The sequence below is a fragment of the Nanorana parkeri genome, unplaced genomic scaffold (genome assembly GCF_000935625.1).
Source record: "Nanorana parkeri isolate BGI_ZX_2015 unplaced genomic scaffold, ASM93562v1 scaffold1204, whole genome shotgun sequence".
In the NCBI taxonomy this organism is placed as follows: Eukaryota; Metazoa; Chordata; class Amphibia; order Anura; family Dicroglossidae; genus Nanorana; species Nanorana parkeri.
The window spans coordinates 226,258-253,958 of NW_017307472.1; the positions used below are offsets into that span (position 1 = coordinate 226,258).

Sequence of the window (27,701 nt, forward strand, 5' to 3'; positions counted from 1 at the left end):
GTGATCAGTTCAAACAGCTAGCATGGTATTGAACATTTTGCCATTTTGTCAGACATTAGGACTACCTGCCTTAATGAACCTCATGTAGGGAAATTCTACTGCAAATTGCTTTATCACTAGCCAATATCTATATTTTAACTACGGGCACCCATCCCCTAGCAATCTGAACAGCCATGAGTACCTTTCCATATATTACTAGATCTTTGCATCCATATAGTTTGATGAATTGGGGTGTACCCAATTAAAAGTCAACCTGCCATTTTGTGCATTGATGCTCAAGTAACAGCTTTTTTTTTTTTTTAATAGTCCATATCTTCTTCTTCTACCGCCACCTCCCCGAGCAAGTACAGTATCAGAGGACACACACACACACACACACACACACACACACACACACAGTGTGGGTGGAAGGGGAAGTCACTTGCAGCTACTGCATAGGTCCCAGCATTCCAGCTGGAGAAGAGGGAAGGCGCATAGGAGTAGGAAAAGATATGGCCTATGAAGAGAACCTGCAATTTCTCCTGATATGAGTAAAATTACAAGCAATCCTTCATCTGCATTTTATAACGTTGAGAGGTATGTATAACCCTCCTGCGACATAACTAGCAATTTTTCATAAAATCCAGATCTGACATTTGTTCTAATAAAAATCTGCTTCCAATACCAATTATGGACGAGATTAGTGTGATTTTTCTTGACACACTTCTGACATTAACCACAGTTAGGGCTGAGAACACACAAGGCTTAACACTGCCCTCTGCAGCACTCAGATGGAGCATATTGACAGTCGATACCTTTAACTTATACACCAAGCATACAAAATTAATTTATACAATACGTCATACATATATACAGTTGTAAAAGTCTATCATTCTGAATGCAATATGATCTTAAGATGTGTATATACATAAATATATAAAATTTAAAAATATATGTCAACCATTTAAAACCACAACTAGCTAAGTTTGGAAATTAAAAAAAAAAAAAAAAGAGAAAAGCCTACATCTGGAAGTAGAGGCTGGACTCTTTCTTATGAAAAATGCAGTCTGAAACCAGTAATGAAGTAATGAAAACATTATTTAGAATACAGAAGAGTTCTGTGGTGTCTGCAAGTTAGGCGACATTTGAACATTATGTGCAAGAACAATTTAATGCACTTTCAACATACACATATACTTTTCCTATGCTGATGTAATAAAGGATTTCCGAGTTTTTTCTGGCCTCTAAGACTGCGTCTCATAATCACCCTCTCTGTACTTCTCCTCTTCGGTGTGGTAGAGGGGGCCTCAGGCTGCACATCACTATTCCTTGTTAAGGTCCGTCTCAGTTTTTTCATGGCAGGTCCACTGTTCGACTCCTCCAGTGTCCGTTTCAAAGAAGATAACTTTTCTATTTCAGTTTTTGGACTATTACTACTTCTTGTTTTAGTGCCTTTTGTACCAACAGCTGAAGAAGAGGTGCCAGGGAAGAGACATACAGAAGGGGAGAGGTTTGGAGATTCACTGGCCCACTGACTATCATTCTCTTCAGGCTGTCCAGAATCTCCTAAAGTGTGTGAAGGGCTTTCAAGTGCTTTTGATTTGCCCGACTCACAGCCCCATTTGCTACAACTATCAGAGAAGGCATTTCGGCGAATAAGCGATGGAAGAGGCTCAGAGAAAGTAAATCTCCACCATGGATCATCTTCCAGTATCTAAAATAAACAGACACTTTATTAGAAAGAAAAAAAAGAATATTGCTTGTAGAGAAATACTATTAAAACTGGTAGCCTGAATAGATTTATAAATTATAGTAACAAAATGCACTAGTGGTTTGGGGTTAAAAAAAATAAAAAAAAAACCACAACAATCTTTATGGAAGCACTTTATTATCTGAATACTATGAGTATTTCCTCTGCAGTGTTTTGTCAGACTGAAACCATGGTAACATTTATTAGTGCAACAATAAATAAAAAGCAACAAGACAATACTGATCAGTTTATGTAGACTCTTAGTGACCAAAACACATTCACAGCATATGTAAAACTGCCCATGATTAGATAGATGTATTCCAGATTACAAAATACAGTAATTTAATACATTGTTTCTGCAAAAACATATCCTCATCAACTCTAGGTACGACCAGTCAAAAACAGTTATAATTTATGATAATCCATGGAAGTGCAACTTGTCTTTGAGAAGAATATTTAACAGCTTTTTATTGATGTAACAAATACATACGGTGGAACATCACCCCATGTTTAGAACACCTCACGTGCGTGTCACCGATCTGTGATTATGACTAAGCCAGATCGGTTTAACGCGAGAGGTGTTCTACATAACATATGAGATTTTGTTCCACAGTATGTATTTGCTACATTAATAAAAAGTGGTTTTAATTTAAACAAATCCATGTAAGTGCGGCTTGCTTTGAGAATATCTATATAACGTGCCTGTTTTGTCTGCACGAGTATGGCGTGGCCCGAAAATTGCAGCACTGGACTGTTAGCAAACAACTGTTTTTGACTTTCTTCACATTGCTATGTGAAAACACCACAGCCAGACACACACAGTCCACTTCATAGTCCATATAGTGCACCGAAAGTACACAACTACAGTAGTAACCTCACTAGACAATAGATAAAGCAGAACTAGGTTTTTTGTTTTGTTTATTCACACTTAATGCGTTGTTAAGCCTCATTCACACACAACGCAAGCAAAATGGTATATTGCGTATATATGCGTCTATGCGCGTATATACGTGCACTATATGCAATCCCAGAATGCACTCGTAATGGAATGTTTAATGTGCTGTACGCATAAACACGCGTATATGTGCAGAAATACGCTGCCCGGACGCATCTCTGTTCCATTCTGTTTTTGCGCATATATATGCTACGCAAATATGCGGCTGTGTGTATGGAGCCATTTATTTGCATAGGTTGCATATGTTACAATACGCACGTGCGCGCATACGTGCGGCAGTGTGAATGAGGCCTTAGGGCTGGAAAAAAATGGCCAAGACAAGCCAATTTGTCTTTTCATGGACGGGGACAGTTCTCACCACCACAATGCCATGTATTGCAGTGGTGTAGCGCCAGGGGAGGAATTGGAACAACAACAAAAAAAAAAGAAGTACTGTTTTTGTTTCTTTTTCAGTGCAGCGGGGCGTGATGCGGTCCAATTACATCACGCTGTGCCCATAGAGCTACATGAGATCGGTGCACTGACTGCTAACATACCAGGGGGGAATGCAGTCTTAAGCAAAAACTCTGAAGTTACAAATTAAAAATGGTATATTCATACTTGCTGATCTGTGTTCGCTTTTGCATTATCCATATTCCATCTTGCCTAGTCTGTTCTCTAAATTAGTGGAAGGTGATGAAGGTGGTACTACTGTCTGCTGTAATCATTCCCTCAAAAATTGGACATTTGGAAGGGCACTTCTATCCTCTAAAATTACTACCTCTCTCCTGTTCTTTGGTTGTAAAGCAATTTTTTTTTAAACGTACGATCTGCCCATCTTGAACAGGCAGATCGTACTTGCGATCATGCAAGCCCGCCCCGCTGAGGGCTTCCTATGACTGCAATGCTGAACGGGCAGTGTGCGCTTACGCAAACCCAGCCCGTGCGGCATTTGTCTTACGAGCAGGCCACAAACCCGCCGACAATCGTACGATTATCTGCGAGTTTGAGCCTGCTCGTAAGACAAAAGACGTGCGACCGTACAGTAGAAACTGTTGCACGCCTTCCATACACCTGCCGATTATCGTACGATCGCGGGATTTCCCGCGAGTATCGTACGATAATCAGCAGGTCTATGGGCACCTTAAGAGGTGTGGAAAACCTATGACCTTTGGGTGCAGCTTGAAGACCAAATGAAAAGGTCATGGCCATGCCTGCAAAGCAGCTGTTTAACCAGAAAAGCTACAATACACCAATTTGTAATTTCATAACATTTGCATAAAAAAAAAAAAACACACACACTAGTTCTGCTTTAAAAACACCATGATCAATAAAGAAAATACATTACATACAGCCATATTTGCATAGATGATACTTTGATTTCTAAAAGGCATTATATTAAATGGTAAAACCTCCCTGTTTTTAGAACACTGTTAAATAATACTGAGAGCAAATTACTTTGGTGAAAAGCTGGGTAACCACCTAGACATACAGTTTTCACTCACTCTTCCCAACACTCAAGAAAACCCAGCTCACTCAAAGCAACTCCATGGCATCAGACCAACTACCTAGCTCCAAAGCATTTATATGACTTTACGCAGAAAGCCTAACAAAAGATGAAAAATAAATATAAAAATCATAAATAATCAGTAGAATTATGGGATGAACATTACATTGACAATAATATATAAAATTCATAAACTATAACATTTGACCATGTAGAGCATTATTAAAAAAAATATAAAAAGTGAAAAACCTCATTACCCTTAGGGTCTGCAGTAAAAATGGATAAAACTACAAAAAATAAATGTTAGTATAAATACCACAGTTCAGATTAATAACTTAAGTGGCACTAAACGCAGGAGTTAAATCTTAAAAATGCATTGAAGTACCCTAACTTAACAAAAATGTATCTTTTGTGTGTCATTAAGCTGTAGATCCTCAAATCATCTCTGAATTCATGCTGACACCGTCCTTTCTTCTGGAGGGTGACTACTTTTGTTCCCCATGGTCCCTGTGTGTGTTGTAAAGTAGTCACCATTCCACGCTCGCTCCTGTGATGGACTACAATATCATTACTCTTTAGTAAACTAAACGTGAGATTGTAGTGCATCACAGGAGCGAGCTTGGAGTGGTGGCCACTTTACAACACACACGGGGACCAAAAGTAGCCACCCTCCAGAAGGAAGGACAGTATCACCATGAATTCAGAGATAATTTGAGGATCTACAGCTGAGTGATTAACAAAAATTTAGTTTTGTGTATCGGTTGAGTTTAGTGTCACTTTAAAATCCTGTACTCTTCTGTGGAGGTGACTCCAGTATTTATTTTTAATAGTTTAAAAATCCAGGAGGTAACAAACGCCATATTTAAAAATAGGTCATTCATCAATAGCTTTAATATTTGTTTACTTTTCCACTGGAAAAAAACACTGGTGCTAAAAATCTAATCTCTCTGCTTTACAGAGCTGTTTAGCATGTGATCATCCTTCCCCCAAACAAAATGTAAAAGTCTACCCAAGGTAGCATTAAAAACAAAAACAAAAAAAAACCACTGTATTTGCCATACTTACAGTCTTATCCCTGTAAAAAGGGTGTTACAAATATTTGATATAAAAAAACATGAAATTTAAAAAAAAAGGCAAATGTCCTTGAAGAAATCACGTTACACATTTTTTACCTTTACTGGTGGTGTGGAACAAGGCGATGTTGACATGAGATACATCTCCTGGCTATTGTAGCGAGGTCTCTCGGACAAATTTATTAGCAGCTCCTCATTAGCACACCTATGCTTTTCTGAATTAGGCGAGATGCTAATGACAATGGCACTTGTGTTGTCAGCTCGCAACATGCGTTGTCTCCACTGCGTCAGTGCCCGATTTACCAGCATTTTTGCACAAGATTGCCCACATTCTCCCTAGAAGTCAAATATATATGATATGCTTTTAGAGAAAGGTATTTAGCAGAACATACAAAAAACAGAAATTTGTTCACACTAAACTGCTCAGGTAAGCCTCAGTTGAAAGTCCACTTGCTCCTTTTGTTAGCGATTAGCATTTATTATAATGTATATCATTGCTGGCTTTCTCCATATGGCAAATGGCAATGTTATTATACACCATGGTTCAGCAGTGGTTTACAGGTAGCTAACTTAACTGTACACAGAGGTGTATTTTCCATTCTGGGTTAACAATGAAAGGCACAGACTGCAACCGGTTAGCGGTCTGTCCCAAGGCATGGACAGACCTTTTACCTTTATTAGTCTGCATGTGTGTTTATGTTGGCTGGAGCTACATGGACATTTTAATCTGCTAACATTGCTAGCAACCAATTACTGAATGTGTTGAACATATGGCTCCCTGCGGTGTAAACTTGACAAGTAACATGTAGTATTATACAGACACTAAACTCACAAGTTAAATTTTAAAAATGCATTCAAGTAGCTTTACTATTAACAAATAGGATTTTGGTACTCACCGTAAAATCCTTTTCTCTCCGTTCATTCAAGGACACAGGGAACAGATCGGAGATCATGTACTGTAGAGTAATATCGCCACCTGCAGGAGAAGGACGCTAGGCACAAAAAAACTAAAGACCAATTACAGCCTAGGGGCGGCCCCTGCCGGTGGTCAAACCCCCCACCTGCTGACAAGTCTCCAGTTTAGTAACAAGCAGTAAAGGAGTACACACCCACATAGAGGGGCGGGCCCTGTGTCCTTCAATGAACGGAGAGAAAAGGATTTTACGGTGAGTACCAAAATCCTATTTTCTCTCCCGTTCATTGAAGGACACAGGGAACAGATCGGAGATCATGTAATGTAGGGACGTCACAGAGCAGTACCAAAAAAGAGGGGTGGGCCAACAGAAACAACAAACCCAACTAAACAAAAAAATTCCCTCAAACGGCCGCCTGCAACACTTTGCGCCCCAAACCAGCATCCGCAGATGCCAAAACATCCACCTTATAAAACTTGGCAAAGGTGTGAACAGAAGACCAAGTCGCGGCCTTACAAACCTGAGAAACGGAGGCACCATGGCGAAAAGCCCAAGATGCCCCAACAGCCCTTGCAGAATGGGCCGTAACAGAAAAAGGAGGCTCACGCCCCTTAATAGCACGGCGGCAACAGGGACGAACGATACGTGTGACCCCCTGCACAAAAGTGCGAACGAAGGCGTTGGAAGCTATCGGCCGCTGAAAAAGGACAGCCAAGGCCGAAATCTGGCCCTTGATCGTACTCAAGGCCAAACCCTGATCCACACCCCGCTGTAAAAAGGCGAGGATCCTGGCAACGGAAAACAAACGAGGCGGAAATCCCACCGACTCACACCAGGCAAAATAAGCCTTCCATGTTCGATGGTAAATCCGTCGTGACACAGGTTTGCGAGCTCGCAACATCGTAGAAATAACCGCATCCGAGAGACCACGATCCCTCAACACCTGGCTCTCAACAGCCACGCCGTCAAAGCCAACGACGGTAAAGACGGATGGAACACCGGACCCTGAGACAGAAGATCTGGACGGAGCGGCAGGCGCCAGGGGACGTCCGCCACCAACCGAACCACATCTGCGTACCACGCCCTCCTCTGCCAATCCGGAGCCACGAGGATGACCGGGACGCCTTCCACCGTGACCCTGCGAAGAAGACGCGGCAACAGATACAGTGGAGGGAACGCGTAAATCAGACTGTAGCAATCCCACGGCGCCACTAGGGCGTCCACCGCATCCACCCAAGGATCCTGGGTACGGGCCACGAACCGCTCGACCCGCCGATTGAGGCGAGACGCCAGGAGATCCACGTCCGGGAACCCCCAGCAAAGGACAGAGCTGGTGAAATACCTCCGGATGTAGCATCCATTCCCCCGGGTCCACTGACTGGCGACTGAGATAGTCGGCCTGCCAATTGTCCACACCCGGAATGTACACGGCGGAGAGAGCCGGAACATGCACCTCCGCCCAAGATAGAATAAATCCACGTCCGGGAACCCCCAGCGAAGACAGAGCTGGCGAAACACCTCCGGATGTAGCATCCATTCCCCCGGGTCCACCGACTGGCGACTGAGATAGTCGGCCTGCCAATTGTCCACGCCCGGAATGTACACGGCGGGGGGAGCCGGAACATGCCCCTCCGCCCAAGATAGAATTATTTTCCCTTCCCGAGCCGCGGCCACACTTCTTGTGACGCCCTGATGGTTGACGTACGCCACGGCTGTGGCGTTGTCCGACTGAACCCGGACCGGCCGTCCCTGAAGACGGTCCGTCCAATGAAGGGAGAGACGGATCGCTCAAAGTTCCAGCACGTTGATCGAAAGCCGAGACTACGACGACCAACGGCCCTGAGCGGTCCAAACGTCCAGGACTCCCCCCCAGCCCAACAGGCTGGCATCCATGGTGACCACCGTCCAGTGAATGGAAAGGAAGGACTTGCCCAACACCAGGGACGGAGACCGAAGCCACCAGACCAGGGAGGCCCTCGCCTCCCGAGGCAACCGAACCGCCCGGTCCAGCGACAAGGGGGACTTGTCCCACAGCGACAATATGGTCCTCTGCAGAACCCACGTGTGATGCTGAGCGTAAGGCACCGCTTCGAAGGAAGCCACCATGAGGCCCAGGACCTGCATGCAAGACCGGATCGTTGACCATCGACCTGTCTGCAGTAGCGCCACATGCGAGCGAAACTTCAGAAGCTTCTCGGGGGGTAGAAAAACCCGCACCGAGGTGGAGTCCAGAATCAACCCCAGATACTCCAACCGAGTGGTCGGTACCAGGCAGGACTTCTGGAAGTTCAGGAGCCAGCCGAACTCCTCCAATGACCGGACGGCGATCGTCAGATCCGTCACCAGAGAGGAATGCGACTCCGCCTTCAGCAGGAGGTCGTCCAGGTACCCCACCACCGAGATCCCCCGACAACGCAACAGGGCCAAGATCGAGGCCAACACCTTGGTGAACACCCGAGGTGCCGACGCCAGACCGAAGGGCAGAGCGACAAACTGGTAATGGTCGTCCCCCACCAAACAGGAACGTGAAGGTAGGCATCCTTGATGTCGAGGCCATGAAATCCACCTGGTGAAGACACGCCACCACAAAGCAGATCGATTCGATCCGGAACCGGCAAACGCGCACAAAGACGTTCAACCGCTTCAGGTCCAGGATGGGATGAACCCCATCCTCCTTTGGCACCGTAAACAGGTGTGAATAAAATCCTCTGAACCGCTCCGAGGAGGGAACCGGAATCACCACCCCTTGGGACAAAAGACCCGCCACCGCGCCATGAAGGTCCGCCAGGCGCTGAGGAGGGAGACGGATGTTGCAAGGGAAAAACCTGAATCCCGGGATGGGGGCAGGTCTTCATGCCGAGGGGGGCTTACCCTGGGGCTTGGTGTTCCTGGGCTGCCAGGGCTGCTTGGCAGCCTGGGAAGGCGGCGGCCTGTTGAACTTCCCGCCCTTCTCCGAGGGCGGAGGCAGACGAAAAAGCCGCTTGTGAGCAGAAAAAGACGGACCAGGCTTCCGCCGCTGGTCCCTAGGCTTTTTCGACTGAGGCAAAAAAGGTACTCCTGTCCGATCCTTAATGATCTCATCCAAGGTAGCCCCGAACAGACGCTCCCCCGTAAAGGGGAGCTCCGTCAGAGCCTTCTTGGAAGCCTGGTCAGCCGACCAGCATTTAAGCCAGAGGAGGCGCCGAAGAGTAACCACCGACACAGATAGCTTGGAAACCAACGGGGCCGCATTACATAGGTATTGCAGACCCTGGACAACCTGCTCCGTCAGATCGACATAAGCAGGAGACACATTCTCCTCCGCAAGACCCTGACGCAGCATCTTCATCCACTCAAAGTCTGGGAGACCAGGGCCGAAGCCAACACGGGGCGCAGCAGAGCCCCGGAAACCGAGTACATAGTACGCGCCACCGCCTCCGCCTTCCTATCCGAGGGATCCCGAAAGGAAGGCGAATCCTCCACCGGGATAACCGTAGCCTTGTTCAGGCGAGAAACCGGCGGATCCACCACGGGGGGGGAGTAGACCACTTAGACAGGAAGGACTCTTCAAAAGGATAGCGAACCGAGAAGCGTTTTGGAACGGTAAACGACTTGCTCGGGCGCTTCCACTCCTTGTAGACAAAATCATCAAAAAAGGGAATACCGAGAAAAAATTCTTAGCTCCTTACTCCTGACGCTAGGCAAAAAACTGGAGACTTAGCAGGTGGGGGGTTTGGCCACCGGCAGGGGCCGCCCCTAGGCTGTAATTGGTCTAAAGATTTTTTTTGTGCCTAGCGTCCTTCACCTGCAGGTGGCGATATTACCCTACAGTACATGATCTCCGATCTGTTCCCTGTGTCCTTCAAGGGAGAGAAATATATTTTCTGTGTGTATCAGCTGTAGACTCACAAATCATCTCTGAATTGGTGTCGACACTGTCCTTCCTTCTGGAAGGTGGCTACTTTTGTTGCCCATGGTCCCCACATGTCCAAGCTCACTTCTGTGATGGACTAAATCTCATGTTTAGTTTACTAATTTGTATTGAGATTGTAGTCCATCATGGGAGCGAGCTTGGGGCGGTGTCTACTTTACAACACACACAGGGACCATTAACTTCTGAGTTTACTATAACCCTTGCAGGAATACACAATGCTATATGTGTGCTCCAATTGCTCATTGCTACATTATTTGTACTTGCAAGTACTACTACTTGTGTAGCTTACACTCTTAAGCTATTGATCACAGTTCGTCACTAAATCACTAACGATTTTAGAAGCGCAACCGAGCGAAAAAAAAAAAAAAGAAGGAGATCACCTGTAGTAGCCTACGAAACACATTTTAAAATTATAAATACTCATTTCACCTACATACGATTTAAAAAAAAACAAAATAAAAATGTTACATTTGTTAGGAATTGTAAGGAAAGCATGAGAGATTTTTTGCTTCGGTCATTCTGCCAGATCTCTTGCATACTTCCATGAAAAACTAAGGGCACAAAAAGCAAATGAACCAACACCTATTGGCAATTTACTGTAGTGTTCACTTACAGATGCACTTGACTTCTCCAGCTCCTGACACCATGAAATTGAATCCTGTGCCGAGACCATGTTCCAAAGGCCATCGCTGCCAATGATGATCAACTTGTGTTTCTGAGGATCAATTGTGTGCACACTTGTATCAGGTTCCGGAGACACCACAAATTCTCCACTGTAGAAATCATAACTCCACAAATCACCTGAAAGTGACATCAAATTATTAACCATCATCTGCTGCACAAAGTGATTCAAAGATTTCAAAATGTATAAATATTCTATTTTGTAAGAATGTGAACATTTCTTCTATGACCTGAAATGACAGCTGCAACTTAAAGGGTTTCCAAACCCTCACGTTTTTTTTTTGCATTTATATATGGCTAGCAAGCAGTAAATACAAAAAGTAAAAAAAAAAAAAAAAATGTAAAAAAAACAAAACAAAACACTTTAAGGGCTTGTTCACACGACGTCCGGATTCTGTCCTGACCAGATCCGTTCGCTCCTGCACTAAAAATGCATCCCAATGTATCTCTGTGTGTTTGATTGGCTACAGGTTCTCACGTGTGGAGAAAAAATCCTGCATGTCACATTTTGTCCGATCGGGAAACGCACGAACGCGTCAAAACCGCAACGAAAACAAGCCCAAAACGGACTGCACTGCAGCTAAGCAAAAAGTGAGCTCGCAAATCCTCATAAACTCCAAAACTGACCCTTGGAGTCCCTGAGCCTCAAGATCGGGTGTGCCCAATAATGACGTCTCCTGCGAGCTCGTTCTCTGCAGATTGCTGTAGCCAGCACCAACACCATGCCTGCAAACATGTGATACATGTCTGATCAACCAGCTTTTTTTTTTTTTACTTTAATAGTTTTCTTATTTTAAGATTATATAAAACATTTTACATCAACAATTACATATTAAAATAATCACCAGCTTTACATACACAAAAAGTGAAGTTGTTGTTACGAGAGGGCAGAAGTGACCTCAGAGAAAGAATCTGCATACTGATAGCCCCACAGCTTAAAGAAAAGAACTGTCAGCGCCCGGACCACGGTAAAAACCGAGCCAAAAACACACTGCATGCAGAGCACCGCATATGCAGATCCGCACCAGATCAGGACCGGAAAATTGTGTGCACAAGCCCTAAAAGCGGTTTAAACTTACCTGTCTTCCCCGCGCGCTCCCGTCCGAAAATCCGAAACTGCTCGGACGGCCAAAAACATACGTGCAGTTTAACCCTTTCGCTGCCAACCATCCGACACATTTTTCAAATCAGCTGGCCAAGCCATTTAATTTTCTGCAATTTTTTCCTATTGGTTTGATTTTCAACTGCTGCGTTGCTAGCGTTTGTAAAAGACCCCCCAAATCATATATTTTCTGAAAGCGCAGGCCCGGTAGAATAAAAAGATGGTGATACTAAAGCCCGGTATTTGACAGCTACTGATGACAGCTATTAATTTAAAGGGGACAGTCTGCTGAACACGCTAAAGCGACCATCAGCTTATAGTAGAACTGTAAATGCCAGGTCCGTACGACGTACTGAGCTGGCCAGCTGGAAGCACTTTTGTAGCTCCGTACGACCTTGGCAGCGAAAGGGTTAATAGGCCTTAATGTGCATTTTTGTAATAGCACTAGGGCAAAGATTTGTGAGAACAGTTAACCACAAAATATAAAAGCAGTAAAATATTATTGCACTCAATCGGTTTTAATTTAGCTTATACAGTTTTTACTCTTTTTATTTTGAATATTGCACGGATGTCTACAGCAAGCCGCCACAAGGGTCTACTTTATTTTCCCATGGCTTTCTGCCAAACAAGATGGCAATGTGATGGGTTACTGTCACTGAAGAACAATCCAACAGCATGGCCTGGCTTTGTGTTTACAACCTGGTTTGCTGTAAACAAGTTGTTCCTGGCCACCATTATAGAGTGCTGTTTTAAGACCGAGACCTGCTCTGAGTTGGGTCAGATGTGAGAAACTAAACAGCAGAGCAGAATGCACTGAGAGAACCAGGCAGTATTTCTGGAAACAGAGCTCATTTTCATTAAAAAGGTAACCTACTTTTAATAGCCCTTTCCAGTGGTTGCAGGGGCAAGTAATAATGTATAACTCACAGCGGAAGTGGTTATATTTTTAACAAAATATGTGCTGAAAGTTGCAATTGTATTTACAATTCAAACTTAAATTTATTAGATTGTTGCAAACAGATAAACAAATAATAAGTTCAGGATATAAAAGGGAATTTGTGGTGCACAGCCATGATTCAAGTGGAATTTCAGTTATCTACTCCCGCCATCCACTGGATGATGTCAGCGTTCAATCTGACAGCATTCACCCCTGCTGCCAATAGAAATTGTCATGAAATTGACAATTTTAAAGGGGCCTAGTGCAATAGCTCCAATGTCCAGCCAACTGACAATTCACAAAATGAGTCTTCAGAGAGGGGATATGCCAAGGCAATGGCATGGCCTCTAGACCTAAAAAAAAAAAAAAAAAAAAAAGGCCTTGGGGGCAGCTAACCTTTTACCAGAGTCTGCAAAGCGCCCCATGCAGAGCCCAGTATGCCCATAGATCACCTCCTGGCAATCCACAAACCGTAAGTCTAGCAGGATCAGCAGTGGGGAGATGTCTACATTAAAGGAAAATGTTTATAGTAAGAAAAAAATTGTGATAACAAAAATAGGTTAGTCATTTACACAGCAGAGCTTACGAAAAGGAATCTATTCTCCTTGGAGACTAACAAAAACCCAAAGCATGCCTCGGGGGAGGGGTTAGCCTGGGCTGCAGTATGACCTGAAGGTGAAAGACTTCATGTGTCAAATATATGAGAAAAACATTTTACCAAAAAAAAAAAAAAATCATAATTGCCTTGGTGCTTCTGTTTGACAGAACAAAAGAGAAAATGGGTACAATCTCATGTAGAGGTTTGCTGCTCTAGAAAACATCTACCATTAGTGATGTAGTGAGCAATGGACCAATTAATGGACTTCAAAAGCAAACCTAACATTATTTCTTCAAATTACACTTGATCTATGCAACTAAAAGCAAACATTCATAGCCAAATTAATGCACAGCATGTGCTTCTGATAAATAGGGGGCATGATTCTTTTCAAAAGAACTTCTTTCTAGCTCAGTCCACATAAAAGAACTGTACAGTTCCCAAAGCAAAATGTGTACTGTGTAAATTGAAAACAGAGCAGCAGGATAAAGCAGCAATTACACCATAAAAGGATAATCAAAATATGATTATTTTTATTACTCGAAAGCAAAATAAAAAGGAATACAAAAATGCAATTTATGGATACAAAATGCACAAGATGAACCATCCAATGGACTATAGTACTTAGGCCACAATTTACTACCCTGTTTCCCCAAAAATAAGACCTACCCCGAAACTAAGACCTAGTACTATTATTGGGAATTGCTAAAATATAAGACCTACCCCGAAACTAAGACCTAGTACTATTATTGGGAATTGCTAAAATATAAGACCTACCCCTAAAATAAAACCTAGTTGTGACCATTCCCAGGGCCGGTGGTGGCATAAGGGGAAACTTGAAGAGCCGCGGGAGAGAATCAGCGATGACAATGAAGCCAGCGAGGCGGCAGAGGAGGGAGCAGAGCCGATGCCTCCTCTATAGCGCCGGCTCCTGTCACAGGCGGAGTGATAACAAATGTGCTCCACCTGTGAGGAATCGATAGTGAAAGTGCGTTTCGCTCATTCTGGCCAGTGATTGGTTACCAAATTGCTCTTGGTAAGGTACGGAACCCCTGATTGCCCTGATCACCCTATTCTTAACTTTGCCATTTTGGATTATTTAATTTGGATTTGCGTTAACTTTGGATTGTTGTACATTAAAAAAAAAATAAGACCTACCCCGAAAATAAGACCTAGTGTGTTTTTTTGAGCCAAAAATAAAATAAGACAGTGTCTTATTTTCGGGGAAACACGGTATTTACAGAGATTTTTTGCATAGAATCCACACCTGTATTCCAATACTGAATATTGCTCCGTGCACCGATATTTTTTCTTCCTCTCCTCTGCCTGCATATGCAGAAACTCATCCAGATCTGGTCCAGATTTGGTGTGAACAAGCCCTTAAAAGGAGAAATATGGGGTCAGTGTTTTTCCCCATAGTTCTCCTTAGGACCCAATATAAATGCATACATTCAGTTTGAGCTTTGCTATGCTATGGCATGGACGTGATATTTATACAGTAGACTTGTTGATTACAATTGCAGTAAACACGAGGGGTGCGCAAATTACATAAAAGTTGTATTGGGGAAAAGGTATTTTATTTCTAATTATTAATTAACAATTAGAAAACGTTAAAACCCCCATCTATCCTGGAAAAAAAATCTTTAATATGTCACGATAGACTACAAAAACACAAATGTGTGGAATGGAGACATCGCCAGTATTAAACACTGTTGGAGATGGCATGCATTTGTCCTCCAGGCAGCACTGAAAGGAGACACCGCAAGAAGGCGGCATGAGCTGACAGTATGCATTGTCTGTTGACGTCTGCAGCTCCTAATTTATATGCTGTGAAATATCAACAGATCTACTTTAATGAAAATAGAAAAAGAAAAAAACAAAAACACACACACACACACATAAAAGAACAGGTGTTCATGCAATATTACTGGTAAACAACAGTCTCATATTCTGCATGCAAAACCTTATTTGTAAGGCTAGGTAGGCAGATCCAGATGCATATCCCTAACAAGGCAGTAACATACTGCAAACCACAGACCAGTTTCACCATTCTTTTGGCAGTTCTGTGGTATTGTTCTGCCTTGAAAATGTTTTGTACATTGCAATACAGAAGAGATGTAGCAAGCTAAAAGTCTGTTCCTCCAATTGTCAATGGACAGGGCACTGTTCCTCCAATTGACACAAATGATGAGGCCTTATTCCTTCTACTTACACCAACAATGGGGCATTATTCCTGTCCCCAATGACCGCATTTACCAGGCAATTTTTTTACTCCTACTGCTTACCTACTGTCTTTGTTGTCCCACTGGGCCTGGGGCACTGTTTATTCCTACTAACTCCAGGGAATTCTCTACCCCTACCGACCAGTCTGGTTCTCTAAAGTCTAAGTATCTAAACACAAAACTAAAAACTATTGCAGCCAACTAAACCCTAAAATGTTTTTATCCCTTTATTTTCACCAGGTGATCCAGCCAGTAAGTCTGTTATCTTTTTTTACTTCCTTTGACACACCAAGCTGTCCAGCAAAAGAAGTGACAGAGGGTTGAGACAAACTATGTAACACCGACGAGGGCATTTACAATGGTTAGCTTTTACTCATTTATGTAAAACCTTCATCCTAAAAAAAAAAAAAAATCCTATACAAAATTGCACAACTGTCTAAATGTTTGCAGAAGAAAAAAAAACTGTACAATCAAAACATAAGAAAAATGCAGCGTGCAAAATATATTGCAACAGGTTACTATAAGCAGGTTAAAGGAGGCAAGAATGTGGAAGGACAGCAGAGACAAGTATGAGAGTATGTGGTATATATAATCATCATTTATAGCTTTATACTTGCCAAGGGCACGAGCCACTGCCAGGAAAGGAATCTGATCGATTACTGTACTTCTCCTTACAGGACCATTGTGTGTTAAACGAGGTCTTTTCCAAACCACTCTATTTACACCAGATTTATTAATAACACTATATAAGAAAAACAATGAGCACAACAAGTCAGACAATTGAACTCCTTCACCTTCCTTGTATCACAGCAAAACTGTTTAACATAGGGGAAATATAAAACAAACTGACAAAAAGAAAATTCAATGAGGGAAATGCATCAAAACTGGAGCAGACAAAACCTGGAGCAGCTGTGCATGGCAACCAATCAGCTTCTATCTTATATTTTCAAATCTTAAATGGAAGAATCAACTGCTTAAGATGCTCCAGTTTTGAAAAATTCCCCTCAATTTTGCTTAATAAAAAAAATAATACTACAAAATCCCTGGCTGTTGATGATCTATGTCCTCTGACATAACCGCTTCCACATAGGAAGTTTGCAGCACAATTGTTAGCAATAACAGTCTTTGCATGGCCAGGACAAAACATGCCAATTTCAGTAGTAGGAACAAAGACACTTAGCCCTGATTCACTGTAGAAACAATTTTTTTTTTTTTGTTGCACGCTTTTACACTTGTGCAGTAAGTTGTACGTTTTTACGAGCAGATTGTAAGACATAGATGTAAATGGGCAAATCCAATTGCAACGCGCATTCCCTATCGAGTCTATGGGGACAAGACTGGCCGTAATCTGCCAAAAAGAAGCTTGTGTATTTTTTACAGCGACAGGCGTTTTGCTTACTGCGACAAAACACTCAGGGGTGAAAAGGGGCCATAATAATTAATATGGATGCACCGATACCAAGTACCGTACCCGGTACAAGTACAGATAGTTTTCAAGCTCCAAGACTAGACTAGAGAAAAATGCAAAAGTTGCAGGCAGCTGTCATTTGTAAGGCGCACACGGAGCTCCTGGGATTTGTACATCGTTTTAATGTATGATTTTGTTTTTATAAATATATAGAAGGGATGCACCGATACCAGTTTTGCAAGTACTGATACTTGCCCAAGTACTGATATATTTTTGTTTATTGTCGTCATATGACAGATTTTCTAAAACAATACAGACTAATGATTTCCGGACAGTGGTGGAGTGCCAGAGCTGGGACTGCAACCGCTGCAACCCTGGTAGTTCTCATGAAAATGCCAAGTATCGGCATTGGTACTCGAAAAGTATCTGTGCATCCCTAATAATTACTTGAATTTTTATTTTTTTGTGAAGCATTTTGTCGCGCTTATTCAGCTGCAACAATACGCTCAGCGTAAACCAGGCCTTAATAGTCTTTAAAAAACTGAAAAAAGGAACTCAAGCAGTTATACAGACCATCGTCTACCAGTTTTCTCGTTTGATCAACCTGTACATGTGCAGGATACTTGCACTTATCGTTTAAGTGAACTCTCTCCATGAACCGCTTTCAAATGGGTTTTACTCTTTAAGAAGATTTTACAAAACACTACTTGCACCAATGACACAGGATTCGCAAAGCAACTTTACATTTCCTAACATAATAAAAGTAACAAAAGAATATATTTAACAAATTAAGATATAATTTTAAAGATCTTTACCTGCCACCAAGGCCTTCTATTCTTTCTCTTTCCTTCGGGAGCTCCGGTTTATGGTCCTGTGTCACTTCCAGGGCCTTCACAGTCTCTTTAGGGCTATTCTGAATCCCAAATACAACACCAGAATCACCAACGTGGGCAACATATAGTTTATTTCCGCGCACAATAACAACACTTGCTGTAGTTCCTGATGTGCTAGGGAGCCCAGTCATGGTTTTGGGCCATTCAGCTAAAGAAAACAAAGGCACTATGTTAATCATTCAGCAAAGAGGGATTACAGATAACCTTACATTAGGAGATAGAGGAGATAGAGATAATGGAATTCTGGAGACCGTCTGTTCAATCTAGGAGCCAACAGGAGCCCCATTTGGTAGATTCTGGAAACAGCTCAATGTATGCCCCATTTTTTCATAAGTTTAAGATTAGCAGAATTAAAGCAGCTCTGTCTCTCCAAAAATAGAAAAGCCGATGACTGTTATGACGTGAAGGCACATACCAGCAGCAGCTGTCAGTTGGGTTGTTCTAATAGGTAACATTAAGATTCGAAGAGCAAAATTTCTTCCAAATGTATATTATATTTATAAGTAATGGGCTTGCCGTTTTCCAGAAGAGTATATGAGCCCTATGCCACAGGAGGCTGCCATTCATACAGCCCCTCATAGGAATGAATTGGAACGCGGGCCACATGGATGGAGGGAAGTATTGAACCAGGTGGGCTGCACTCAGAGGGGTAACTTGTACTCGCTAGTGAACCCACTTGCAGGGGTGTAGTCTAAGAGCTGCTGGCAAACACTCGAGAAACTGCTGGTTTGAGGCCAGAGCTGGGGTACATGAGCAAATCTCGGAGTAAGGAATCAATCTGAAGGTGCAGGCACGATGAGTGTCAGTATGCTGGCTCATAGTCCAAAAAGCACACTCTTGGATGACAACACTGCTGCATACAAAAAACAGACAGACAGTCATTAAAGGTGCCCATACACCTTACGACCATCGCAAGACTTTTGTCTTGCGATGGTCGTATGCTTCTTGAAGGCCCGTACGATCTGCCCACCTTGGACGGGCAGATCGTACTTGCGATCATCTAAAGCCCGCCCCGCTGAGGGGCGGGCTAGTTGGCTCGACAAAAGACGTGCGGCCGTACAGTAGAAACGGTTGCACGTCTTAGTTTACACTGCTCGATTCTCGTACGATCGCGGGATTTCACCCGATTCTCGTATGAGAATCGAGCAGTGTATGGGCACCTTAAATGTCACTCTAGGACAAGTTGCAGGAAGGGGGAGAGGGGGGGGGAATAAAAAAATTGGGCTTGGAGATAAAGAAAGAAGACACTGACCATGATGAAGGGAAGGTAAGCTACCACACAGTGATTTTGTATTGTTTAGTAAGCTTAGAATTTCATTATGATACGACGAGGATATTGTAGATGACATTTGTAGAAGCCAGGTGAAGCCATGTTTTTCTTTGTTGGGCTCAAACTACAGCCTTTGAGCCCAACAAAGACTGAATATGGGGTAGTTTCCTCATTTATCAAGCTGAAAGTGCATTACCACCTAAACTACGTTCACACCACAAGAGCTGGGCTGCAGAGTTCACCATAGCCAGAACGTAAAGTGATGCCAAAAATAACTTATAACTGAGAAGGCCAATAGCCAGTTTCGGAACATACATGAGGGGGGGTGTCTGTTGTGAAAGTCACATTTCACAACAGACACATGCAGCTCCAAGGGAGCAACATTACCTCTGTCTGAAAATTAAAGAACTACTAGGTTTTTCCTTTAAATTTATATTATGCTCATTTTTATCAAAGTTTAAAAAAAATAAAAAAAACAAGAAAAGTTACACTAACTAGAACAGTAGAGCTGGTTCTGGTTCTTAGACAGGTCCTTCCAACCTCTCTGCCCATCCTCTGCAGCAGTCTAAGGTCCCATAAATCATCACATCCTTTATACTGTGCATAGACACAAGGACATTAACCCCTTCATGACTGAGGCCCTTTTTTCATTTTTTGCACCCATGTTATATTCCACATTCCAATGCTGCACATAGGAGTAGACAGGCTTCAGAGACTGGAGAAGCAGGGAGCTGGCGGTTAAGGTGAGTATAACTGTTATTTTTGAGCCCAGAAAAAGAGTGCTTAACCCTTGCAGTGTGGAGGTAGCACATACATTTTCCCCAATCAAAATTTAAATTCTGTAGCAGAAGATATGAAGGAGATTGCCTTCTAGCAGTGCCTGCACATAACTGCAGCAAACTCCTAAACCCTCAAGTCAAATCTCATACCATTCTGACAAATTAAATGTTTTGGCACTTTGACAGTGCTGAAGCTAGCCAACCCCTACCTACCACCTGTACATTCCCTACTGGCCATTGAGGCTGGAGAACGCACAGCTTCTGACCATGACAGAAATGTTCGGAAGGCTTCTTTGTGTCTACTCTTCATACCTGTGAAAGTCGCTTCAAAAGCAGAAATCAAGCTTCCATATTTGACAGAAACACAACATACAGATTGTTCAAACCCCAATTTATTAAAATAAAAATAAAGAAGTTAGAACCATAACATTGTCCTCTTAAAAAAAAAAAATCAGATTGCATGATCCTAAAAGTTTGCTTTCCATTCTGTTAGGAGGATTTTGGCTCCACTTTAGGTGCAATTTGGTATTCCTGCCTCAGGAACTTTGCAATTTCCTGCAGGAGGAATCCCCAATTTGCCGTCTACAAGCAGCTGCTGTCACCCATTCAAGTTAATGATCAGGATACAGCGGCCGCATCTGAATGCAGCAGAATGTCATTACATGCGTTTAGGAATGAGTCACTATCTGTGGATGCCCGAGCGATGCATCCTGGGATAGTGATAGATTCCTAACTGCATGTAATCGTATCACATACGCATCAATCATGCGTCCAGGGATAGTGATATGATTACTAACCGCATGTAATCCTATCACATATGATACATGTGGTGTGTCAGCATTCTGCCACTTTCAAATGTGCCCGCTGTCATTCGATCATCAACTTGAAAAGGCGATAGCTACCGCTTGTAAACGCCACATTTGGGATTCCTGCTGCAGGTACAAATGTAAGTTCCTGACGCAGCAAAATCAAATTGTACATAAAGTGTTGGTTTGAATGTAACCTTACTCCCACTTCCTATCCCAAGAACACTTAGCACAGGGAAATCTCCCCATAAGGGCACAGACAAAAATAAAACCTGACAAACTTTCTACCCAGTCCTAAATCTTTAAAAAAAGAAAAAAAAAAGTTGCACTTTAAAAGTCCTCGCCTTCCTGTCCCTTGTATGGAAAGTGACTATGCCATGGAGATGTCATCCTGGCGGTATAATGGAAATTGGAATGACATCTGTGGTATGGGATGCAAGACACACCTGACCTCTATGGGTTCAGTAATGTGCTTGTGAAACTGCTCACGCAGACATGTCCCGGCAAGATTCCTGTCAGCCAAAAGCGCTGAGAGCAGAGTACATAATGCTCCAATACATAAAAAGCAAAAGACAGCTGATTCCAAGACTGCAGTTATCTGACAAGCAGAAATTACACACCAAATGTCATTAGAAGTGAAGAGGATTTTCAGATTTACTTCATTTATACTGGAAACATTTCAAACTTTGTGCAGAAAATGTACAACTTTTCACTCAGCATGATCCAAACAAAAAAGGCATAACAAGCACATTTTCTAGCATATTGCTAAAAACTTCCTTTCTACATTGCACCATATTACCAGCCATACATTATTTTTAAAACATTCTTTAAAACGATCACTTCAAATCGGAAACAGTGAAAATCTGGAGCATTGCTCAATGGATTATCTTCCAGCATGCTACAGGCAGTGCAAACAATTCTGAAAAAGATGTACTGAGATGAGTGCACCATGTGTACCAGTATGAGTGCCAACAAACATTTCATGGGCTGACAGATGTCACATTGTGGCAACTCACAGTCTACTGCTGGCCTATCAGGTAAGTGTATAAACCAAGATTACTGATGAGGTGCAAGCACTTTCTGGGAACTGGTACCTGTGTTTCCCATTAAAACGCTGGGTTTTTGCCTAAAGAGGACTGGATGTCAAGCCCATGTTGCTTACAATGCCTTGACTATTCAGATGCAATTAAGTCCTGAGCGTTCACCTAACAAATATCACAAATGTAGTGGTCAGTAGGGACTCAAATCACACAGGCAGGGCCCTCCTTACCATATTGTTTTCAATTGTAATGTCTTCCTTATATTGTAAAGCGCTGTGCAAACTGTTGGCACTATATAAATCCTGTATAATAATAATAATAATAATAATAATCACAGGATGCAGAGCTTAACCTTGTGTCAAGACTGGGGGAACATGAATAACACTCAGGGCTAGGATCCAGGTACCTTTGCATGCATATTGCAATTGGTCTTAAAGAAGAAAAGTGTACTTGCCGACCTAAACAATCCCACCCAGATCTATACTTTACTTACCGAGACCTTAAGATGCTCCACTGCTTGTTGACATATAGCGCTGCCAATATCACTGAAGGGAGACAATCCATAGAAGCCTATGGGGTTCTAACATTTACATGCGGCCAGCAGCAGAGGGAGCATTGCTGTGCTGAGGACATATAGAATAGTGGAACCGTGCCCACTGGATCTCGGTAAGTAGGGATCATTTAGCTCAGGGGTGGGGGCAAAAAGAAGTAGTGCAAGTGCCCTTATCCTTTAAGACGAACAGCTATTTGAAGGACCACCAGTAATTTTTGTTTACTGAACCCAGGAGGCTTACTATAAGCATTGTGTTGTCTTCTAGATTTTACCAGCTGTCAGGGCTAACAACAAATGCTGCAGTAAAATAACTTGTATTTCAGCTACTTCAGACTATTAGTAGAGTGATATGTTATGGATGCAGTTTACAGGGGAAGGTTTTAACTGAATTCCCCTTTGCACATCACCCAGGAAGCCTAAGAGTACCAAGGTGTACAGACAGCAAAACAAGTAGACTGCTAATGCTACCAATAACGGACACAGTCACTAGATGTGCCATAATGGAATCAGATTCACGTTCATAGCACATATCCAATCAACATGTCTTACATTCAATGCAAGTTTTCACAGCCAGTACACTTCAAAAAGGGGCTGTGAACCTTCTAATCATTTATTGAGTCCATGGAAGAGGTACAAATGACACCTTGTAGCATGGGTTAGATCTCATGTGCAAGAGCCACTGGTGTAATCAAAAGATCTATAGAGCAATGCATACAATACAGTATCCACCACAATATTGTGTTTTCTGCCCCCTGCACTCTTATTTCAGTAACCCAAGTCTGAGCCTTGCTCCACAACACACAATGCAAAGTGTCTGTCTCACCAACTTGCAGCAAAGCAACATGATTTGCATTGTGGGAACTGGGTTATGGCAAAGCTCCTACCTGGATTCCCAAATATTTGCATGTGGTGCTCCTCTAGGTACAAAGACTCTTGTGTACAAACAAACATATTTCAGAAAAGGAAAAAGTTGTGTGCCTGCCATTTAAATGGACCTTTCAACACCAAAAAGAATGTCCACATTTTTTGCAAAATGGCTTACACAAATGGCTTTTTAAAGTAAGCAGATTGTTTGGGGAAATAAAAATGACCTTGTCCTCCAATGCTTCCAGGAGGCACACGGTCATGCTGTCTCCGGAAATAGCTGGGCACTCAAAATCCTCTAAGAATGGACTTTTGCAATGGGCACCCAGTTCTATCAAAAGGTGTGGTGGCATCACCTGTGCCTCACTACAGTACCAGAGGCCAAGGTAGAAGTTAGTTCATTCTATTTTCCCAGGTGGTACGTTTGTTTACAAATGGCTTTTTCAAGCTACGGTATTTGTATTGGGGGGGACTTCTGTTTGGTGGTTAAATGGCAGCCACGTGTCATTATTTTCTGAAATGCATCCCTGTGTACACAAGAACCTTTGTACCAAGAGGAGCACTGCATGCAAATATCTGAGAACCCAGGTAGGAGCTTTGCCATTTGCCAGTTCCCACAGTGCAAACCTCATGCCTTTTCTGCAAGCTGTTGAGGCACGCGCTTTGCATTATGGGTTGTGAAGTGAAGGGTGGCAAAACATGATCAACTTGACGCAGAAGTACCACTTTAACAGCAAACACTGTGCAAACCATTGGCACTATAAAAAGGCCCTTTTATAGCAACTACGGTTTGTGCAGGGCCTATTCACACTTGCTGCCCATGTTCACAAAAAATTCAAAAGACGCGCAGCGCAATTAACTGTTAGCAGCACACCAAACGGAGTAAGCAGGACCTAAAAACAAGCAGTCAACAGCTGCGTGAGAATCTTTGCTGCATTTGGTGGGCATAGGGCAGCTCATTAAGATGAATGGTCGGCTCTATGCAGACACGCAACATATGGATGTAGCAAGTTTGAGTCTTCGTTCACACCTAGGTGTTTTGTCGCTCATAACTTGGAGCAACAAATGCTCAGACAAGGAATCCCATTCATTTCTATGGTCCCCATTCACACCTGAGTGTTCGGTCACAAGTAGAAAAACGCCTGTACATGAACTACTTTTTGGTCCCATACAGTTCAATGGGAAACTGTGCGACAAAACTCAGGTGTGAACAGGTGCCAAAGAAATTAATGGGATTCCATGTCTTGAGCTTGTTGCGCTTAGCTTTTAGTGGCAAAACGCCTAGGTGGGAACGGAGACCAAATGTAGCCTATATAACAATAACAGTGACATTCACTAGCGTGAATGTCATTGTTATATAAGCCACATATTGTTTCCGTTCACACCTAGGGGGTAGGGATGCACTGATACCAGTATCGGTGCCGAATAGTTGGGCGAGTACTCTTACTCGCCAAAATGCTCTAATGCCTAGCCCGATACTTCCAGGTATCAGGAAGCTGGGCAGCGAGTCATTACAGACTGCCCGGCTTCCTGATTGGCCGGGAAGCCGGCACCATGCTCCGTCACTTGACGAGAAAGCATGGAGCCGGCATTCTAGCCAATCAGGAAGCTGGCCAAAAAGGAAGCATTCTCCCTCGTCATCTCAATGCACAGCACCGGATTCCTGATTGGCCAGAAAGCTAGCTTCATGCTTTCTCGTCATCCAGTGACAAGAAGCATGGTGACGGCTTCCCTGCTAATCGGGACGCCAGGTGGCGAGTCATTACATGCCGCCTGGCTACCTTAACCTCTTGCCGTCCACCCGTAGTAGAAAAACGGACGGACGGCACTGCTGCATTGGCGGAATACCGGTATTGGTGCATCCCTGCTAGGGGGTGACCTGAAGAGATGTCTAACAGTCACCACACAAGTATAATCTTTATAAAAATAACTTCAGATTTACCAATTGATCAGGACCTACCTCGCCTACCCAAACAGACAACCCCTGTCTACCGATGGTATTGTAAGGTGTGTGCTGAACTCAGCGATTGTTGTGTCATGTGATCGCCTCCAATGTTGATGTAATGAGGGGGGACATCAGAGCACATCACACACGAATATACTCACGGAGCTTCTTCCACATTGCATGGTGACAAGCCACGAAGCCCTTCCGGATGGCGGCACACACTTCCTCCGGGTCCCGAGACATGAAGCCTTTCTGCTTTCGAATGAAGCCCCACAAGTGATCACGGGCGAAGTGAGCGGCCTCCCGGCCGCCATGTCCGTCAAACACCGAGAAGAAAGCCACGGATTGGCCGCTCTTCCCCGGGGTTACCCGGCTGCGGGCTGCAGTCCGGTTCGTCGAATCGTCCTCCTCTGTCTCGTCTTCTTCCTCCTCCTCCCAAGAAAGTTCTCCTTCCGCCGGCTCCGGTTCTACCAGCACCTGGGTCACATCCTCCATATACTTCCTACCGCCCTGGTCGGAGGAGACGCTAACCCGCAGGATAAAAGGACTCTCCATAGCCCTCCTGCTCCTTCTCCTTTGTTGCCGCGTCCTGGGAATCATTGTGATGCTGCCCCTAATCCAACAAGCACACAACCGAGCCGGCTCCGTCGGAATCCTGGCCCTTTCGCCGCTGCTCCGTCCGCCACCCGCGCTTCTTATTGTTTATTTTCAACAGCGATCCGACCTGTCCAACAACCGACGTGACATCACGCAGCCCAATAGAAGGCTCGGCTGGGCCGCACGTACACTCCTTTACCCGCCCCGACGCCGCGAGCATGCGCGCTGACGTCACACGCGAAGGGAAGACCCCCGACTCCGTGGAGCAGGCGGCCAGTGGGTTAGGGAGGGCGCAAGATGTGGTTTCTCGAATTTTCTGGCAAGGCGGCAAGCGTCCATCTTTGATGGTGTAGAAAAATCATGAAAAGGGAGCGAGGACGTTTTTATACCTAGATCATCAAAACGATAACAGAAATAAAATTCCCCCTTTGCCAATAACTGTTTACAGCTGCCAAGGTTAAAGGCATAGTCCACCTTTTGCAAAAATTGAATAAAAACACGTTAATAAAAAAGAAAAAAAAGTGCTTTTAATAGTATTTGCATTAAAGTCTAGGGAACATTGCAAGTACAATTAGTGGGGGAATTCATAAGAACCGGAGCAGATAAAATCTGGAGCAATTGCCCATGGCAACCAATCAGCCTCTCTATTCAGTTTGTTCAGTTAAGCTTTGAAAATGTAACAGCGAAGCTGATTGGCTACCATGCTCAGCTGCTCCAGATTCAGCCTGCCCCAGTTTTTATGCAATGCACAGGCTCCTACATTGTTTATATCCCAGCCCATCAGTACAGGCTTTCAAGTGTATGTACAGGCAAATCCTATTCCCAGCAGGGCATGTCAAAAAAGAACAGGATGGGTGTTTTAATCCTTCCTTACTCTGGCCAGAACTAGGGGAACAGTTTTGGCTTTACATACACTTTCAGTAAAGGGAGAAAAAACACTCATCCCGATAATTCAAGCCGACCTGTGACAAGTTGTCACGGGTCGGCTCTATTGATCGGGAAGTGAGCGAACATATACCACTGATTGCTGACTTCCTGATCATTGACCTGCAGAGAGTGGTGACTAACAGTCACAGCTCCCCACAGGGATTCTCCTCTCTCTATTTCTCCAGCGCTGACAGGAGGAACGGACTGGGAAGGAGGCGGGCTCAGCTGGCTTTGCCTCTAGATTGACAGCTGGCTCTGCCTATCAGCCAGCGGAGTGGAGCTCAATAGGATCCGTCCCGACTGCGGCGCTCCCAGCAAATAGCTGGAAATATGCTGAGTTTTGGGTCCCGGAAGGACGTTAGTATATGTCCTCCTATGACCCTGAGAACTGTGGGCAAAAAAGGTTGCCACGTAGTTCTCCTTTAAGGGGCTAGAGCAAGAGATCAATGGACTACAAGGGCAGTGACATTACCACACTTGTGCCTCTTTGAGATCTGAGAGTCCCTTTGCCATGGTGGCAGATGGGACTTGTAGTCTTCCATTTCACCGATCCTTGTGAATGGAGGACGCTGCTGTGTAGGCGGAGCAACACCTACTTGAAACACAGACAGGAGGCTGCAAGGATCCTGGTAAGAAGTGGGCTGGTCAAGTGATTTCAAATAATCATTCGAATGCACAGGTAATACATTTTTACAATAAAGCTGAGGTCAGAAATATAACTTGCATCAAAACTGCCATTTTACATTGGTCCTACATTATTCTGTGAAGAAATCAAATGTCAGGTGCACAGCGCAAGCATTTGCACATGCACCAGGTGTCGTCCATAGTCTCAGGCCTGGCCGTGCAGCTCTGCGTGGATGCGTGTGCATGTTTGTCGGTGTGCGCATGCTTTGAATCTGGGCTATGTAGGCTGTGACATCCAAGCACTCAGTGCTCATCATCTTCCTGTATATCGAGATCCAGCATCTTGATTCGGTTTCCCTGATACCGACCCAGCTCGTCCTGACTATTC

At 43.8% G+C, this 27,701-nt stretch overlaps 1 protein-coding gene across 1 annotated transcript; it reads right to left on the reverse strand.

The window, feature by feature from the left end:
* Nucleotides 1-1,095: 1,095 nt before the first annotated feature.
* PPM1D (protein phosphatase, Mg2+/Mn2+ dependent 1D) lies at nucleotides 1,096-25,755 on the reverse strand. Its single transcript, XM_018568542.1, has 6 exons — nucleotides 25,327-25,755; nucleotides 17,831-18,056; nucleotides 16,225-16,349; nucleotides 10,684-10,871; nucleotides 5,343-5,579; nucleotides 1,096-1,693 (listed from the first exon to the last, which is right to left on the reverse strand). The coding sequence occupies exons 1-6, from the start codon at nucleotides 25,718-25,720 to the stop codon at nucleotides 1,160-1,162; spliced, it is 1,704 nt and encodes a 567-aa protein (XP_018424044.1). The 5' UTR covers nucleotides 25,721-25,755; the 3' UTR covers nucleotides 1,096-1,159.
* Nucleotides 25,756-27,701: the final 1,946 nt, after the last annotated feature.